This window comes from Lithobates pipiens, unplaced genomic scaffold (assembly GCF_037356315.1).
Source record: "Lithobates pipiens isolate NorthernLeopardFrog02 unplaced genomic scaffold, aLitPip1_a1.2 Scaffold_10, whole genome shotgun sequence".
Lineage (NCBI taxonomy): Eukaryota > Metazoa > Chordata > Amphibia > Anura > Ranidae > Lithobates > Lithobates pipiens.
The window spans coordinates 35495543-35514768 of record NW_027507686.1 but is presented as its reverse complement, the minus strand read 5'-3'; the positions used below and the strand labels follow the sequence as shown (position 1 = coordinate 35514768).

The window sequence follows — 19226 nt, the reverse complement described above, 5'->3', positions numbered from 1 at the left end:
GAGGTCTGTTTTTTTGCACTGGGAGAAAGCTGCGTCTACCTTGGCTACTTTCTTCTAGACGCAGGTGGGATCTTCACTGAAGGGAAATCTCTTCTTCATACTTTTAGGAAAAAATTGTTTTTTCTCTGGTTCCACCCAATCTTTTTTAATAGAGTCCACCAGTGTGCTGTGAACCGGAAAAACCCTGGCTGAATCCTCTTTCAGGGTTTGATACATCCAGTCATGTAGGGACAGAGAGACCTGCTCTTCCTTAATTTCGAGCGACTCATAACTAACCCCCAATAAGGCATCCACCTCCTCGAGAGAGAGCCTGTATCTGGGAGAGCTTGTCCCTTTAAACAGAATATCTCTGGATGATGCCGTCTCACTTAGGCTATCCAGAGAATCAAATTCCTCTTCCCCTGATTCGTCACCCTCCTCTGGGGTAGAAGCAGGGGGGACTGCGGCTGGTTTTGGGGTCTCAAGGTTCGGTAGCATTGTCTTGATGGACTGCATTTCTTTCTGTACCCCAGAAATCAGTTCCTTACAGGCCCCTGTAGCCTCTTTGTAGACCAATTTATCTATGCAGGGTTTACAGAGGGGCTTAACCCATCCTTCTTTAAATTTGTTCATACACGATGGACATTTCTTCTTCCCCCCTGACCTCTCTGGTTCCTTGGGCAGAGCCTAAGACAAGAGAAGGAGAGAAGAAAAAGGAAGGGAGACATAGACAAGCTAATATCAGCGTAACCTTAGCAAAATAGGATGCCTTCACCAAACACCTATGTGCACCCCACCAGCCACTAACAGGAATCGCAAGACACGCTAGTCTGGATCCTGTTAAATAGGGAGGGGGAGGGGACATAAAAAATGGACAATTTATAAATGCCTCTGCATCGATTAGTCCATCATCCCCCCAGCCCCGTAGCTACAAGACACCCCTGTGTTTGCCTACTTGAGCTTGTTCGGCACCATTGCCACAATCCGTGGCATCCATCCGTTTGGAATTTGCCTGACCGCCTGGAGGTCTTCCTGAGGTGCAGCACTGTCCCGTGGCTGGAGCTTTTTAAAAAAGCCACCCTGGTTCCGCCGTCCACACTCGCCGCGCGTCCGGAACTGGAAGTGGTTCGCTGGAAGTCCCCGTCCTCTTCCTGCGTTCCACAGGCCGTAACTCACTGCCTGTGCCCGCCCCCTGCGCCAAATCTGAAACAGGCTACCAAGGAGGAGGATGCCGGTTGACAGCTGCTCTCAGCCTGAACGGGGGACCCAGATGTCTGCCATCATGACCCCAGGTATGCAGACCTCCTTCCCCTTCTGTAGTGGAGGAAACACAAAGACTGAGGGAGAAGGGACTGGTGCCGCCCTATAAAGGTCTGATGATGTGTTTCCTGCCTCCGGAGGTGGAGCCTTATCTCTCTAGTGCTGTCCTGGACAGACGACTAGAGAAAAAGGACTTACCGCGTGTACCCAGCATTAGACAACGGTTATGCAGAAATAAAACTGTACACAGAAGGTCAATTCTTGAAAGTTGCTAAAAGTAGTCGTGTCTGCCTTTATGGAATTTCTGTGGCGCCAATTGCCTTACTCTATGCTGCCTCTGCAAACACAGCTGGAGATCGTTCTGATCATTGTTTTACAGACAAACCCGTTTGGGGCCCTTCCCAATTTACTAGCATGCAGCAACAGCCCTGAAGGGGGAGTCTACTGGCCACTGGGCGATCCCCCCGACCCTGGTACTTTTACACTCTATATCCTACAAGGTTGCATTACAAGTTGGGACTCTTCTTTTTATGTTGGGAGTCTTGGAGATGTCGTCCCTGCGCTCTCTGTTAGGTCTATACTTGCCCAAATTAGAACTTGTTGTTATGTATGTTCTCTGATGTGTTACCAGCATTCCTATGTAATTGTATCTTGCATTACTATTGTCTTGGTCTGTATAATGCAACTTATGGTTAAAGAAATAAAAAAAAAAAAAAAAAAAGTCTGTCCCCCCACCAAATGCATTGGCTTAATTTCAAACTCACCTTTCAACTTGCATTTATTGGATACCGAGCCCCCTTTCTACCTACCTTTCTAAGTTCACATGCAGAAACAACCTTAAAGTGACACTAAAGGATCGGTTTTTTTTCTAAATAACAAACATGTGTGGCTCTTCTGGGTTCCCTCCGCGGCTCCTCCCCACATCAGATAACCCACCTGGGAGAAGCGTTCTCCCAGGGGGTTACCTTGCGGGCGCACTCCCGAGTCCAGCATTCGGCATCCAGGGAGGCCGAATGCAGGACTTGGCTCTGCCCCCCAGCGCTCACGTTATTGCATTTGATTGATAGTAGCGGGAGTCAATGGCTGGGCTGCTGTCAATATATCCAATCAACAGTCGAGAACCCTGGGCAGAGAGACAGCCCATCCCCAGGGTTAAGTTTGAGGCATAGGATGCATTAAGGTGAAAAAATACAAACCTTTACAACCCCTTTAATGCTGTTCGTTTCTATATGCAGCAGCCCAGGCCCCCAATAAAGCCACAGCCACTTCATTTAATGGGAAGGGAATTCTTCTGACCTGCTCACGATAACACCCATCAACAACCAATGACCGATCGAGTCAGTCCAGCATGATTTCCAATCCCCAACTTTATGGAATACAGGAAAAGGTGTGAATGACAACTGAATGTAATAAGGTTCTTTATATAAATAAAAATTTACATTTTACAGACATAGAGAGAGGAAAAACAAAAAAATTTTAAGATACAAAAAAAAAAAAAAAAATAGAGAAATTGTTAAGTCCAAACGGGTGGCTTGCTGAACTTTTCAAACTCTTGCCAAGTGTCCTCCAAACTGGGCTTGATGATGAAATGCTCCAGACCAATGTTTCTCAACTCCAGTCCTCAAGTCCAAAACAGGTCATGTTTTAAGGATTTCCCTCAGATGAAACGGCTGTAGTAATTACTAAGGAAGTGAAACTGATCAAATCACCTGTGCACAATAATGGAAAGCCTGAAAACATGACCTGTTAGTAGGGTTGCCACCTCGTCCCTTTAAACCCAAACACATATGAATTACACAGGTTCTGAGGCTAATTTAATGCAGATAAGGCACCAAGCGAGTTTAATTACCACCTTAATTATCCTCGGAACCTGTCTAATTCATATGTGTTCGGGTTTAAAGGGATGAGGTGGCAACCCAACCTGTTGGGGGTACTTGAGGACTGGATTTGAAAAACATTACTCCAGACAATGCTGTCCCAAACTATTGATGGCCTAACTTCCCTGGGTGTAGTCTGCCAAAAGTGCACATCCAACACTGGATGATCAGAAAGTCCCCAGATATTCTTCCATAAAGTTACCTATAGGAACATAGGCTAAAGGATTCATTGGAACACAATGGGACTCTGGAGATAAGATGCAGATTCTGGATAGGTGACATCAGGCTGGGTGATCTGATAAGGTTTGGCTGCTTCTGTAGACCATTTTCTCACACCTTCTTAGGAACATTGGTGATGATAGGCTTTGGCCTTGTCTTAAAAATTATCTTTCTCTTAATAAGTGCGGTCACGGTGTATTTGGTCTCCCCAGCAGCGTGTTCAGTTTCCTCCTCGGAGATGTTGTTACTCTTCACTAGAACAGCAAATGGCTTCTCTAAACGTGCGACCTTCCCATAGAGAATGTGATGTCCAATAATGAGAAGGGGGACACCCTGGTGACAAAGTACACAAAGCCACAATTATTCCCCAAGATATGCAATCCAATCAGTGATTTAAATCAACCAATAATAACAAACTAGAGATGCACCGAATGGAAATTTTGGTGTCGAAACCAAAACTGAAGTTTTATGTATGTGTACAGTGCGGCACAGTGGTGTAGTGGGTAGCACTCTCACCTAGCAGTAAGAAGGGTTGCTGGTTCAAATCCCAACCACGACACTACCTGCCTGGAGTTTGCATGTTCTCCCTGTGCCTGCGTGGGTTTCCTCCGGGTACTCCGGTTTCCTCCCACAATCCAAAGACACGCAGGTAGGTTAATTGGCTTCTGTCCAAAATTGGCCCTAGTATATGAATGGGGACCTTGGATTGTGGGCGCATTGAGGGTAGGGACCAATGTGAGTGTGCAATGTACAGGGATAGGAACAATTGTAGACACTCACTCAGGTTGAACTGGATGGACTGGTGTCTTTATTCAACCTTACTAACTATATATATATATATATATATATATATAGTATTAGATTCAACTTTTTAATTAATAATATGAATTTATTGTCGGCCATTGTTGGCACCTTTAGCATAAGAAAAGCTCAAGAAAAATGCATCCCTTTAAATTCTATGTACGTCTTCATACTGGTCCGTTGCACTTCCGTTGTGGTGTTAAAAATCTTGCCTGCTGCTTTTTTTTTTTTGTTCCAAAATCTTTTATTGAAGTATACACGAGGTACAAAGAGTGCTAGTACCGACAAACAACTGAATAAAATACATTGGGTCAAGAACAGTGCTAACAAATGAAATTAGCAAATTAACACAACATGTACAACAACATGAAACGGATATCTGGCTGTAAATAAGCCATTTTGACTTGCCAAATATTATTTTAGCTGAAAAGCCTAGATTATTCAATACTTAATCGAATTCTAAAGCATTCATGGAGGACTTGGTATCATCCTCGGAAGGATTGGTTAGAATAACGGCTTTAGAAGGGGCCTACAGAAGGGTCAAGAAGGCATGGAAGTCAGTGACCACTTTGTCACGAGACGTAAGTGTAAGAGGCCCATAAGTGTTTCAGTTAGCAAGCTTTAGGGAACTAAAGGGATCAGGAAAAACCATGAAGGGGGATATGTTGATGAGATAATTGGGTATCGAAATCTCACGGTGGTGAGACTCCGGTTAACAATTGGTGACAGTCCGCTGAAGTGCGGAAGTGGTGCCAGCACGCCCAAGTTGCCCAGTATTTAGAGGGGGCATCCTTGGCTTGACAGATTAAATTTTCCATTTCAGCTACATTTGAGACTCTGTTAATCCAATTAGTGATGGAGGGCGGTGTAGTGGATTTCCATAATGCAGGAATACACATTTTAGCAGCGTTTAGCAAATGTAATGTGAGAGAGCGATGATATGTTTTCAATGGAAGTGTCGAGTGATGAAGGAGCATTTGGACAGGGGAGAAATCGATAGGGCGTGTAGTAATTTGGCAGATTAGGCGGTGTACCTCCCTCCAGAAAGGTTGCAGCCATGTACAGGACCACCAAATGTGTAGGAAGGATCCATCGCTATCTGCACATCTCCAGCAGACAGGGGATAAGTTGGGATTACGTTTGTGTAATTTGATAGGTGTGAGATACCACTTGGTAAGAATTTTAAAGCTATTTTCTTGAACCGAGACATTGGATGAACCCTTATGGATGTGATTATGCTTGCTGCTTTTTTGGTCATATTAAAATAAAAAAAATAAAAAAAATAAAAAAAATAAAAATGCACCTCCCTGTTGAAATGCTTTGAAAATGCAGCAAAAAACACGCATCAATAACACACCCGTCACCTTTTTAATGCAGTTTTTGAGTCACATGACCTGTGAAAATCATACCATAAGCACAGTAAAATTGCAACAAAATCACGTGCATTTTCAGACACCGAAATTTTGCATCTCTATAACAGATCTATAACATTAAAGTGTAACTCCACATTTGTTGAGGAAACCCCCCCCCCCCGGGTGATCTAAGTACATTGCAGTAATTTTAACAAACTTTGTTGTAGATTCCTACCTTTTGTTATTCTGAATAAATAGCTCTTTGTTTCTCTGTGCCCAGGTGAGGAGGTTTTGGAGTTATGAATCAGCTGCTGCACTTGCAGGGTTCTAGTGAGGAATGTTGCAGGGTCTGCATCCCTTTAGACATGTTTTACCTTTGGGAGTATCTCATCAAAAATGAAATTTTTGTTGCAGGGGGTGCCCAAAATCTGATTTGTATCTTAGTGCAGACTTCTGAGAAAATCAGTGAGCCAAATCACACAAGCAAGAAATTACATGGGGGGGGGGGGGGGGGGTGTGTTACGTACCCCAACTGTGTACAGAAGGTTTTCAGGTTGCCATATTGGATTCAATTTTACATGACAAAGATGACAGATCATATTCCATTGAGGCAGCTTTAGAGTTCACATATTGGTAAGGCAGTGGAGCTGTGATAGGTAGTTTCAGGGCGACACCTAGTGGCTTTACTGAGTATTACAATTGAACCATCATTTGAAGCCTCTTTTTTTCTTATGTGTAAATCAACTTCTCTCTGTAATGTGAAATTATTCTATGAAAGAACAACGACCAACACTTCATAAGTCAACACATATTCATGTTGTTTTTTTTTTTCACTTTAGTCTAGAACGGATAAAGGAATTTGTATTTTCCACTGATAACTGCAGTTTTTCTTTCTTCTATGCAAGCTGCCTCTAGAAACAAATGCAAACTATCCCTTGATAGTGCTAATGGCTGATCCCCTCTGTTCTCTGCTGGTTGCTGCTCTGTCTTAAGCCCCATACACGCTATCAGATTTTCTGCTAATTTTTTCCTTCATATTGACCAAAACCATATAATATGAGGTCAAACCTTAGGAGTTTCAATATGTATGCAATCAGGCAGGCCCTTGCAATATATGGTTTTGGTAAATCCGAAGACAAGAATCAGCAGAAAATCTGATAGTGTCTATGGGGCTTAAGACTGACCATATATTATACAATTTTCTTATTCAATTTCCTTTAGATTTACCGTCAACTATGTAGTGCAAGGGCCTGCCTGATTGCATACAAATTGAAAGTCTTTAGGTGTGACCTCCTATTATATGGTTTTGGTAAATCTAAAGGAAAATTGTATAATGTATGGCCAGTTACTCATTTGTCTCAGCTGTTCATCTGCAGAGCATAAAAGAAAATCGAGGAACTGCCCCTAGCAGCCAATCAAATTACAGCTGCTATTTTGGGCAAGTTTTCTTGCTAATAAAGAATATCAGACACCCTGCTGTAGAGCTTGTATGTTTAAAAGAGATGTTTTTTTTATTGTTTTGAGGAATCACACGTACCTAGGTGGATCCTACTACTGTCCCCCGGCGCCTCTAACACTGAGAACCGCCGATCACTCGGTTCTCACAGCTCCATGAGCAGAGGCCACAGGGCTGCGCCATTCCTTCACACAGCTCTGTGTGGGAATGAGCTAAAAGCACCGACATCCTTTGCGGCCGTCAGCTTGTAAGTTCTCAATGAACTACCACAGCGCTGTGGAGCTCTCTACGTAGTTCATTGATTCTTCCTGTCAGTAGATCTGCTTTCCTGTATGGGCACACAGATACACTGACATATCTGCAGGAGACCTGCATGGCACCAGAGATTTGCGGATCGCTGGTGCAATGCTTTACAGGCCACCCCCCCCCCCCCCCCAAAAAAAATATATAAATGCACATTTTTCTACCTGCAAAAAAATGTGCATTTTGTTTTTTATCTAAAAAAGTGATCTTATCCTAAACTTCATTGAGCAGCAAATTATATTACAAATGGGATCTTGCCCTTTAGGCCCCTTTCACACTGGGGCAGTGAGGGCGTAGGCGGTAAAGTGCCGCTATTTTTAGCAGCGATTTACCTTCGTTTTAGCGGCGGTATGCAGCCGCTAGCGGGACGGTTTTAACCCCCGCTAGCGGCCGAAAAGGGGTTAAAACTGCCCGCAAAGTGCCTCTTTGCCGGCGGTATAGCTGCGTTGCCCCATTGATTTCAATGGGTAGGAGCGGTTTAGGATTGGTAAATACACCACTCCGAACATGCGGCTAGCAGGACTTTTTTCACCTTCCTGCCAGCGCACCGCTCCAGTGTGAAAGCACTTTGGCTTTCACACTGGAGTGAAAGGGGCCGGTTTTTTCAGGTGCTACACAGGCGTTATCTTTAGCGCTTGAAAACCGCGTCAGTGTGAAAAGGGCCTTAAAGATAAAAATCCACGCAAAACTTTAATTCAGAGCTGGGTAGATACAGCACAACGTTCAGACCAGGGCTTGATATAGCTGCGGGGGGTCCAGGTGGAAGATGTGGAGTTTCTATGGTGGACAGAATTCCAGAGATTAAAGTAAAACTATAGGCAAAATGTTTTTCTTCATATTAGTATAACCCGTGACAATTTATTTTTTTGCCATCTGTGTCCTATTGAGGAGGGATTAGAACACCTGCCAGTTTTTATTGCTGTCTGACCCCCCCATTAGGGAGATTCTCCCTCTCCATTTGTCCCATTTACCATTATCATTGAAAGTAAAAGAAATTCCCAAATTTTGGGTTGTCACCAGAACACTGATAGAGGGGAATTCTTCCAGCGGGGACACTAGTTCTAGTGACACACTCTGGGATTCCCCCCGTTTAGGAGGGATTTATCTCACTTCTTGTTTGGTTATGGAACAGGAAAAAATCTCCCCAATTGGCCACAGATGGCAAAACAAAAATGGTAGGGACTATAACCCTCCCATACGCTAACCAAAATGAAAACAAGTTTTGTCTTTTGTTACACTTTAAAGGATAAGTTCACCTTTCATAACATGTTACACCCATATTCGATATGTAACAGGTTATGAATGCACTGACTTCTGTGACCGCTAGCAGGGGATCTCTCTCCCCCCGCTAGCTTTCAAAATTTTAAAAGATGCAGCTGTGTCACTCTTCCATTCACAGAGTGCTGTGAATGGAAAACTACAAGGTCCAGCAGCCTTTGCAGATGGCAGCTTGTAGTTTTCAATGCACTACCACAGCACTATGAGCGTTGTGGTAGTCCACTGAGTCTTCCTATCAGAATGTAATCGGCTTCCACATACGAAGTACAAGCCTATACACCAGTGATGGTGAAACTTGGCACCCCGGATGTTTTGGAACTACATTTCCCATGATGCTCAACTTCACAGCAGAGTGCATGAGAATCATGGGAAATGTGGTTCCAAAACATCTGGAGTGCCAAGGTTCGCCATCACTGCTATACACTGACAGATGTGCAGGAGACCTGCATGGCATCAGTGATCTGCTGATTGCTGGTGCAATTCTTTTACAGGCTCCTGCAAGAAAAAATAATAAATGCACATTTTACCTGCAAAGAAATGTGCATTTATTATTTTTTGTCAAAAGCTGAACTTATCCTTTAAAGTGTAACTAAAAAGGCAAAACTTTTTTTTACGGTTTGGAAAGAATGAAAAGGGATTAGAATTTCTCTTGTTTACCATTATTACTGAAAATAAATCCCAAATTTTAGGTTGTCCCCAGAATAGTATTAGAGGGGAAATCTTCCAATGGGGACACTAATTTGGGTGACCCGAAGGGCCCCCAAGGGATTCCCTCACTTTCAGTTTGGGACAGGAAGGGAAATCTCAATAGGACAAAAGATGGCAAAATAAAAGAATAAAATCTGTCAGGGTTATAACCCTCCACTCTATCCAAAATAATAAAAAAAAAATGTTGTCTTTAATATATTCCAAAACTGTTTTACGAGTTCAAAACTTCCTCCCAAGTGCCATCAGATGGAGTGGAGGTCAGGATGCGGTGGTCGGGGGTCAGGGTGTGGGGATTTGAGTTCAGGGTGTGGAGATCAGGGTGTGGTGGTCAGGGGACAGAGGTCGAGGTGCGGTGGTCGGGGGCAGAGTGTGGTGGTTGGGGGGTAGAGCTCAGGGTGCAGTGATCGGGGGGCAGAGCTCAGGGTGTGGTGGTCGGGGGGCAGAGCTCAGGGTGCAGTGGTCGGGAGGCAGAGCTCAGAGTACAGCGGTCGGGGTGTGGTGATTGGGGTTCAGAGGTCAGGGTGTGGTGGTCGGAGGCAGAAGTCAGGGTGCGGTGGTTGGGGGGCAGAGGTCAGGGTGCGGTGGCCAGGGGGTAGAGGTCAGGGTGCGGTGGCCAGGGGGTAGAGGTCAGGGTGCGGTGGCCAGGGGGTAGAGGTTGGAGGGCAGAGCTCAGAGTGCGGTGGTCGGGGTCACAGGTCAGAGATCGAGGGTCAAAGGTCGGGGTGTGGTTATCGGGGTTCAGAGGTCAGGGTGTGGTGGTTGGGGGGTGGAGGTCGGGGTCAGAGGTCAGGGTGTGGTGGTCTGGGGGCGGAGGCCGGGGTTCAGAGGTCAGGGTGTGGTGGTTGGGGGCAGAGGTCGGGGTTCAGAGGTCAGGGTGTGGTGGTTGGGGGGCGGAGGTCGGGGTTCAGAGGTCAGGGTGTGGTGGTTGGGGGCGGAGGTCGGGGTTGAGGTCAGGGTGTGGTGGTCAGGGGTCAGAGTGTGGTGGTTAGGGGAGAAGGTCGGGGGTCAGAGGTCAGGGTGTGGTGGTTGGGGCAGAGGTCAGGGTGTGGTGGTTGGGGGCCTGAGGTTGGGGGTCAGGGTGTGGTGGTTGGGGGGCGGAGGTCGAGGTTCAGGGTGTGGTGGTTGGGGGGTGAAGGTCAGGGTGTGGTGGTTGGGGGTGGAGGTTGGGGTTCAGAGGTCAGGGTGTGGTGGTCAGGGGTCAGAGGTTAGGGTGTGGTGGTTGGGGTCAGAGTGTGGTGGTTGGGGTCAGAGTGTGGTGGTTGGTGGGCGGAGGTCAGGGTGTGATGGTTGGGGGGCGGAGGTCGGGGTTCAGAGGTCAGGGTGTGGTGGTTGGGGGTCAGGGTGTGGTGGTTGGGGGCGGAGGTCAAGGTTCAGGGTGTGGCGGTTGGGGGGCGAAGGTCAGAGTGTGGTGGTTGGGGGTGGAGGTTGGGGTTCAGAGGTCAGGGTGTGGTGGTCAGAGGTTAGGGTGTGGTGGTTGGGGTCAGAGTGTGGTGGTTAGAGTGTGATGGTTGGGGGGCGGAAGTCGGGGTTCAGAGGTCAGGGTGTGGTGGTTGGGGGAGAAGGTCGGGGGTCAGAGGTCAGGGTGTGGTGGTTGGGGAGAAATTCGGGGGTCAGAGGTTAGGGTGTGGTGGTTGGGGGGCGGAGGTCAGGGTGTGGTGGTTGGGGGGCGGAGGTCGTGGTTCAGAGGTCAGGGTGTGGTGGTTGGGGAGAAGCTCGGGGGTCAGAGGTCAGGGTGTGGTGTTTGGGGAGAAGGTTGGGGGGCGGAGGTCAGGTCGCTCACCTCCTTGGTGAAGTGAAGGTCCCCCATCAGTTTCCCGGTCAGTCCATCTTGTCTCCGGGACTCGATCTCTCCCTGGAGCTCCATCAGCATCCACTCCCCCGGATCTCCGCCGTCTCTGGAGGAGAAGGACACAGATCACACACCGTCCCATCTACAATGACCTTCCCTGGACTCTCCTCCACTCCCCGCACCTCATTGGGACAACACAAACCCCACTATGAGTGGGACTTTAATGGCACTACCAATACACATATAAGCAAAAGAACCCCTAAGGGTTCTGGTGTTCTGATATATATCTCCTGGCCATCTAGAAGTGTCTGCCCCGTACTGCGCAGCGCAGTACGGAGCAGGAGATTTGGAAAATCCCCGAAGATGAACGGCGCCTGCCCTGTGAGTGGAGGTACAAGCCCCACCATCCAAGTGGACATAGGGCTGCACATATTAGAGAGTCGCTTGCCACGCTTCGGGCTCGGCCTCGCTGCACTCGGCTCTTTTTATTCTAACTATATGTCCACTTGGATGGTGGGGCTCGAACCTGGACAGACAGTGCAGGCGCCGTTCATCTTCGGCATGTGGTTGTCCTGTGCATGCGCAGTACACCGCGGACACTATCCAATGGGAGACATTATGTGATAGGACACTGGCAACTGTACTTTGTCCGGTTCACTTCCTTTGTCTGTATTTTGATGCATCCGTCTTTTTGTATATAACTATTTTTCTATGATGTAATAAAAATGTAATGTTATATATAGACTTTCTTTTGGTGATATGTATTGGTAGTGCCCCCACTCTCATAGGGGGGTTTCTATAGTGATTTTGGGATGGGGCACACCCAGTTTTCAACAATCCATATCGGATCTCTGTGTCATCAGCACCACATTGGGGTCCATTCTGTCTCTGTTCTGCCCTCACACACAGCGCCCCCTCCGGTCAGACTGCAATTCCTCTATCAGTGCGCTCTTATGTTGTGTTATAGGAGGAGATGTCACCCTCCCCCTCCCCTCATAGGACAGGCAGTGCCCGCTCCTCTCAGGCGGAGTGCTGTGACCGGAGAAAATCCCGGGCTCTGTCCATGTCCAGCTCTTCTCACCTGGACACCACAATCTGCACCATCCCGCCACCTCCGGATCCGAATCCACCGCCTCTCCACTCCGGGGGCGGGGCTTCTCATGACGTGTTTCCGCTTCCGGGTTCAGGGAGCCTCCACGTGAAAGAAGAGGAGCAACGTGAGAGCCGGTCAGTGTACAAGAGAGAGGGACGGGGGCTGGGTTGTGTATTACCGATCACCGAGAGCAACCGGACATGTCCAGAACTGAGATCAGCCTGCACATTGGTGTCATACATGTCCAGCCCTGAGATCAGGCTGCCTTGGTGTCACCTGTGTCCAGCACTGAGATCAGGCTGTCTTGGTGTCATACATGTCCAGCACTGAGATCAGGCTGCCTTGGTGTCATACGTGTCCAGCCCTGAGATCAGGCTGCCTTGGTGTCATCTGTGGCCAGCACTGAGATCAGGCTGCCTTGGTGTCATCTGTGGCCAGCACTGAGATCAGGCTGCCTTGGTGTCATACGTGTCCAGCCCTGAGATCAGGCTGCCTTGGTGTCATACGTGTCCAGCCCTGAGATCAGGCTGCCTTGGTGTCCTACGTGTCCAGCCCTGAGATCAGGCTGCCTTGGTGTCCTACGTGTCCAGCCCTGAGATCAGGCTGCCTTGGTGTCCTACGTGTCCAGCCCTGAGATCAGGCTGCCTTGGTGTCATACGTGTCCAGCCCTGAGATCAGGCTGCCTTGGTGTCGTACGTGTCCAGCCCTGAGATCAGGCTGCCTTGGTGTCATACGTGTCCAGCCCTGAGATCAGGCTGCCTTGGTGTCATACGTGTCCAGCCCTGAGATCAGGCTGCCTTGGTGTCATACGTGTCCAGCCCTGAGATCAGGCTGCCTTGGTGTCATACGTGTCCAGCCCTGAGATCAGGCTGCCTTGGTGTCATACGTGTCCAGCCCTGAGATCAGGCTGCCTTGGTGTCATACGTGTCCAGCCCTGAGATCAGGCTGCCTTGGTGTCATACGTGTCCATTCCTGAGATCAGGCTGCCTTGGTGTCATACGTGTCCATTCCTGAGATCAGGCTGCCTTGGTGTCATACGTGTCCAGCCCTGAGATCAGGCTGCCTTGGTGTCATACGTGTCCAGCCCTGAGATCAGGCTGCCTTGGTGTCATACGTGTCCAGCCCTGAGATCAGGCTGCCTTGGTGTCATACGTGTCCAGCCCTGAGATCAGGCTGCCTTGGTGTCATACGTGTCCAGCCCTGAGATCAGGCTGCCTTGGTGTCATACGTGTCCAGCCCTGAGATCAGGCTGCCTTGGTGTCATACGTGTCCAGCCCTGAGATCAGGCTGCCTTGGTGTCATACGTGTCCAGCCCTGAGATCAGGCTGCCTTGGTGTCATACGTGTCCAGCACTGAGATCAGCCTGCACATTGGTGTCATCTGTGGCCAGCACTGAGATCATGCTGCCTTGGTGTCACCTGTGTCCAGCACTGAGATCGGGCTGCCTTGGTGTCACCTGTGTCCAGCACTGAGATCAGGCTGCCTTGGTGTCACCTGTGTCCAGCACTGAGATCAGGCTGCCTTGGTGTCATACATGTCCAGCACTGAGATCAGGCTGCCTTGGTGTCATACGTGTCCAGCCCTGAGATCAGGCTGCCTTGGTGTCATACGTGTCCAGCACTGAGATCAGGCTGCCTTGGTGTCATACGTGTCCAGCCCTGAGATCAGGCTGCCTTGGTGTCATCTGTGGCCAGCACTGAGATCAGGCTGCCTTGGTGTCATCTGTGGCCAGCACTGAGATCAGGCTGCCTTGGTGTCATACGTGTCCAGCCCTGAGATCAGGCTGCCTTGGTGTCATACGTGTCCAGCCCTGAGATCAGGCTGCCTTGGTGTCCTACGTGTCCAGCCCTGAGATCAGGCTGCCTTGGTGTCATACGTGTCCAGCCCTGAGATCAGGCTGCCTTGGTGTCCTACGTGTCCAGCCCTGAGATCAGGCTGCCTTGGTGTCATACGTGTCCAGCCCTGAGATCAGGCTGCCTTGGTGTCATACGTGTCCAGCCCTGAGATCAGGCTGCCTTGGTGTCATACGTGTCCAGCCCTGAGATCAGGCTGCCTTGGTGTCATACGTGTCCAGCCTTGAGATCAGGCTGCCTTGGTGTCATACGTGTCCAGCCCTGAGATCAGGCTGCCTTGGTGTCATACGTGTCCAGCCCTGAGATCAGGCTGCCTTGGTGTCATACGTGTCCATTCCTGAGATCAGGCTGCCTTGGTGTCATACGTGTCCATTCCTGAGATCAGGCTGCCTTGGTGTCATACGTGTCCAGCCCTGAGATCAGGCTGCCTTGGTGTCATACGTGTCCAGCCCTGAGATCAGGCTGCCTTGGTGTCATACGTGTCCAGCCCTGAGATCAGGCTGCCTTGGTGTCATACGTGTCCAGCCCTGAGATCAGGCTGCCTTGGTGTCATACGTGTCCAGCCCTGAGATCAGGCTGCCTTGGTGTCATACGTGTCCAGCCCTGAGATCAGGCTGCCTTGGTGTCATACGTGTCCAGCCCTGAGATCAGGCTGCCTTGGTGTCATACGTGTCCAGCCCTGAGATCAGGCTGCCTTGGTGTCATACGTGTCCAGCACTGAGATCAGCCTGCACATTGGTGTCATCTGTGGCCAGCACTGAGATCATGCTGCCTTGGTGTCACCTGTGTCCAGCACTGAGATCGGGCTGCCTTGGTGTCACCTGTGTCCAGCACTGAGATCGGGCTGCCTTGGTGTCACCTGTGTCCAGCACTGAGATCGGGCTGCCTTGGTGTCACCTGTGTCCAGCACTGAGATCGGGCTGCACATTGGTGTCACCTGTGTCCAGCACTGAGATCGGGCTGCACATTGGTGTCATCTGTGTCCAGCACTGAGATCGGGCTGCACATTGGTGTCACCTGTGTCCAGCACTGAGATCGGGCTGCACATTGGTGTCATCTGTGTCCAGCACTGAGATCGGGCTGCACATTGGTGTCACCTGTGTCCAGCACTGAGATCGGGCTGCACATTGGTGTCACCTGTGTCCAGCACTGAGATCGGGCTGCACATTGGTGTCACCTGTGTCCAGCACTGAGATCGGGCTGCACATTGGTGTCACCTGTGTCCAGCACTGAGATCGGGCTGCACATTGGTGTCACCTGTGTCCAGCACTGAGATCGGGCTGCACATTGGTGTCACCTGTGTCCAGCACTGAGATCGGGCTGCACATTGGTGTCACCTGTGTCCAGCACTGAGATCGGGCTGCACATTGGTGTCACCTGTGTCCAGCACTGAGATCGGGCTGCACATTGGTGTCACCTGTGTCCAGCACTGAGATCGGGCTGCACATTGGTGTCACCTGTGTCCAGCACTGAGATCGGGCTGCACATTGGTGTCATACGTGTCCAGCACGGAGATCGGGCTGCACATTGGTGTCATACGTGTCCAGCACGGAGATCGGGCTGCACATTGGTGTCATACGTGTCCAGCACGGAGATCGGGCTGCACATTGGTGTCATACGTGTCCAGCACGGAGATCGGGCTGCACATTGGTGTCATACGTGTCCAGCACGGAGATCGGGCTGCACATTGGTGTCATACGTGTCCAGCACGGAGATCGGGCTGCACATTGGTGTCATACGTGTCCAGCACGGAGATCGGGCTGCACATTGGTGTCATACGTGTCCAGCACGGAGATCGGGCTGCACATTGGTGTCATACGTGTCCAGCACGGAGATCGGGCTGCACATTGGTGTCATACGTGTCCAGCACGGAGATCGGGCTGCACATTGGTGTCATACGTGTCCAGCACGGAGATCGGGCTGCACATTGGTGTCATACATGTCCAGCACGGAGATCGGGCTGCACATTGGTGTCATACATGTCCAGCACGGAGATCGGGCTGCACATTGGTGTCATACATGTCCAGCACGGAGATCGGGCTGCACATTGGTGTCATACATGTCCAGCATGGAGATCAGGCTGCCTTGGTGTAATACATGTCCAGCATGGAGATCAGGCTGCCTTGGTGTAATACATGTCCAGCACTGAGATCAGGCTGCAGGCAGAGGTACTTGGTGTGGGTTTAGATAATTAAAAAAAAGTTGATTTCTGGACCTGATTTGTGAAGCATTATGGCCACAAGTGCCTGACCATGTTACTGTTTGCAGCCAATCACCGTCCTCTCTCTCTGTGCTGAAACATGATGCTGATTGGATGCTGTGGACATCACTTTCAGCCATGACATCTTTGATATAGAGAAATATGGAAATGATGCTTCTATCAGGCAGATGATGTCACTCATTATGGTTGTAGAGAAGGGCGACGGAGGGCAGAGGAGGTGAAGGGGTACAGAGGAGTGGAGGTGTAGAGGAGGTGAAGGGGTGCCCTATCAAGAGAATATTTGAAAGTGAACCTTCTGACTGGTTGCTCTATACAACAACCCACATGCTGCATTCCCACTACGCCTTATACAGAGAGCCGACTGATTACAGATCACTAATCGTAATATTTGTTTGTTATTTAGGAATGGGGGAGTTCACGGTTCATCGCGTGCGGTTCTTCGACTATGTTCCATCCGGTGTGCGATGCATTTCATACTCCGAACAGACAGGTCGGCTGGCTGTGGCTCGCAATGACGGGTCTGTGGAAGTGTACAACTTTCCTGCCAACTACTACCAGGAAAAGGTATGGATTTACTAATTATATTTAACTCCTTCGTGCCGCCTCTTCCCAAATCTTTAAGAGGTTTTAAATGCCAGGATTGCTCTGATTGGCAGTCACAGCTGTCTTATGATCGGAAAGCTCCCCATTGTGAGCTATTTGGTACCCACTGGTTACTGTACTGGCAGTGCACTCTCAACACAGTAATGGGTAGTGTAGTTACATAGGTTGAAAAAAGTCCATCTAGTTCAACCAATAAAAGGGAGAAAAAAATCCTACAATCTTATATACCCACAATTGATCCAGAGGAAGGCCAAAAATACCCCAACAAAGCATGATTCAATTTTCTGCAGCAGGAGCATGGGGGGGGGGCATGCCCTCGATGATGTCGCATTTTTCGAAACATGTAGGGCAGCGGGTGTCTGAAGTGACCACACTATTGGAGATTGTATAAAAGTGGACTTCATCCCGGGAGCCATAGTTATAAATGATGACTTTTAACTGGATTGATGTAAGTGTTTAGCAGCTTGTTTTCAAAATAAAGCGTCTTATGGTTTTACACTATGTGGATCCTTTTCTCTCCCTTATTGGTCACGTTTGAGGATTACTAGAGATTTGCTTGGTCAGCCAGGACACCACCTTTTCTGGTCCAACCACTGATGGATGTGATCTGAGTTCTGGGTCATAACCAAATGCCTGTCTAGACTCTTATAATGTGGAGTCTAAGGATCTGGTAAGCATCCACCTTACTTATTATCACGGCGGAGGTGTACTTGGAGGAATTTCATCCAATCATCCACTTTCTTTGGACACTGTTTCAAGGACTCTTCTTATTGGCTCGTCATTATTCACATACTTTTTGAGCACCATATGGACTATTATATTATTTATTTAGCACATCGATTGTTTGTTTTATTTTTTGCTAGTTTTTTTTTTTTCCTTCCTCTGGATCAACTGTGGTTATAGGATTGTGTATATGGGATTTGTATTATATATATATATATATATATATATATATATATATATATATATATATATATATATATATATATATATATATATATATATATATATATATATATATATATATATATATATATATATATATATATATATATATACCGTATATACTCGAGTATAAGCCGAGATTTTCAGCCTCTTTTTTGTGGCTGAAAGTGCCCCCCTCGGCTTATACTCGAGTCATCGCCGTCTGCCTGCCCGATCAGCGTGTCGAGCAGACAGACGGCGGCCATTCTACAATTCAAAAGCCGCGCCTCCCTGTCTGTGATAGGCGGAACACTCAATTTCCCAGCAGTCAGTGGTCCGCCTATCACGGACATCCGCTCATCCTCATACTACGGACGAGGATGAGAGGATGTCCGTGATAGGCGGAACACAGACTGCTGGGAAATTGAGTGTTCCGCCTATCACAGACGGAGGAGCGGCTTTTGAACAGTGGAATGGCCGCCGAGGCGCCGACGCCGTCTGTCAGACGAGAAGAGCGGCGATCCTGGCATGGCAGAAGCACGCAGGCTCGGGACGCAGGCTCTGGACACACAAGGCTGCACACACAGGGATGGACGGACACGCACACAGGGATGGACGGACACGCACACAGGGATGGACGGACACGCACACAGGGATGGACGGACACGCACACAGGGATGGACGGACCCGCACACAGGGATGGACGGACCCGCACACAGGGATGGACGGACCCGCACACAGGGATGGACGGACCCGCACACAGGGATGGACGGACCCGCACACAGGGATGGACAGGGATGGACGGACACACAGGGATGGACGGACACACAGGGATGGACGGACACACAGGGATGGACGGTTTGTTTTCCATTTTATTGGTTGAACTAGATGGACTTGTGTCGTGTTGTTTTTTTTTTTTTTTTTTTTTTTATGGCATATGGCCAATAGACGCAGTTAAAGTGTATCTAAATCCAAAACCAAAAATTTAATATATTAGCTTCCCTTCATACCTGAGCTTTTTTGCACGTGACAATGCTCGGCAAGGGGAATCCCATTCTTTTCAATACAGACTGGTCACAGTGCTGGGGTCAGTCGTGTGAATCTCAGTAAAGTACATTAAAGCGACTGTAAAGGGAAATAAAACAAACATATCATACTTAGCTGCTCTGTGTAGTGGGTTTGCACAGAGCAACCCGATCCTCCTCTTCTTGGGTTCCCTTGCTGGCACTCCTGGTTCCCCCCTACTCCTGAGTGCCCCCACAGCAAGCCGCTTCCTATGGGGGCACTCATGCAGGCTCACTCCCAAGCCACGCTGTGTGTGTGTGTGTGTGTCCATGGACACACATAGTGTCGGAAAGTCCGACGTGTGTACAGGGCTTAAAGAGGAAGTAAACCCTGATGAGTTTACTTCCTCTTTCATTCCCTGCAAAGGCAAAGCATAATGGACTACTATGCATCGCATAGTAGTCCATTATGTGTCACTTACCTGACACAGGAGCCAGCGAAGTCA

The 19226-nt window shown here is 48.8% G+C and overlaps 2 protein-coding genes across 2 annotated transcripts in view; one reads left to right on the top strand and one right to left on the bottom strand.

The window, feature by feature from the left end:
- Nucleotides 1–2640: 2640 nt before the first annotated feature.
- On the bottom strand, nucleotides 2641–12210 carry CHTF8 (chromosome transmission fidelity factor 8). The gene is made up of 3 exons (XM_077454139.1): nucleotides 12104–12210; nucleotides 11014–11128; nucleotides 2641–3668 (listed from the first exon to the last, which is right to left on the bottom strand). Exons 1-3 carry the CDS (start codon nucleotides 12124–12126, stop codon nucleotides 3447–3449), a joined length of 360 nt encoding a protein of 119 aa, XP_077310265.1. The 5' UTR covers nucleotides 12127–12210; the 3' UTR covers nucleotides 2641–3446.
- UTP4 (UTP4 small subunit processome component) overlaps nucleotides 12115–19226 on the top strand; it is a 33700-nt gene continuing 26588 nt past the window's right edge. Inside the window, exons 1-2 of the mRNA XM_077454125.1 lie at nucleotides 12115–12249; nucleotides 16593–16753. Coding sequence (XP_077310251.1) covers nucleotides 16595–16753 — 159 coding nt within the window. The 5' untranslated portion in view covers nucleotides 12115–12249; nucleotides 16593–16594. The remainder of the gene's footprint in view (nucleotides 12250–16592; nucleotides 16754–19226) is intronic.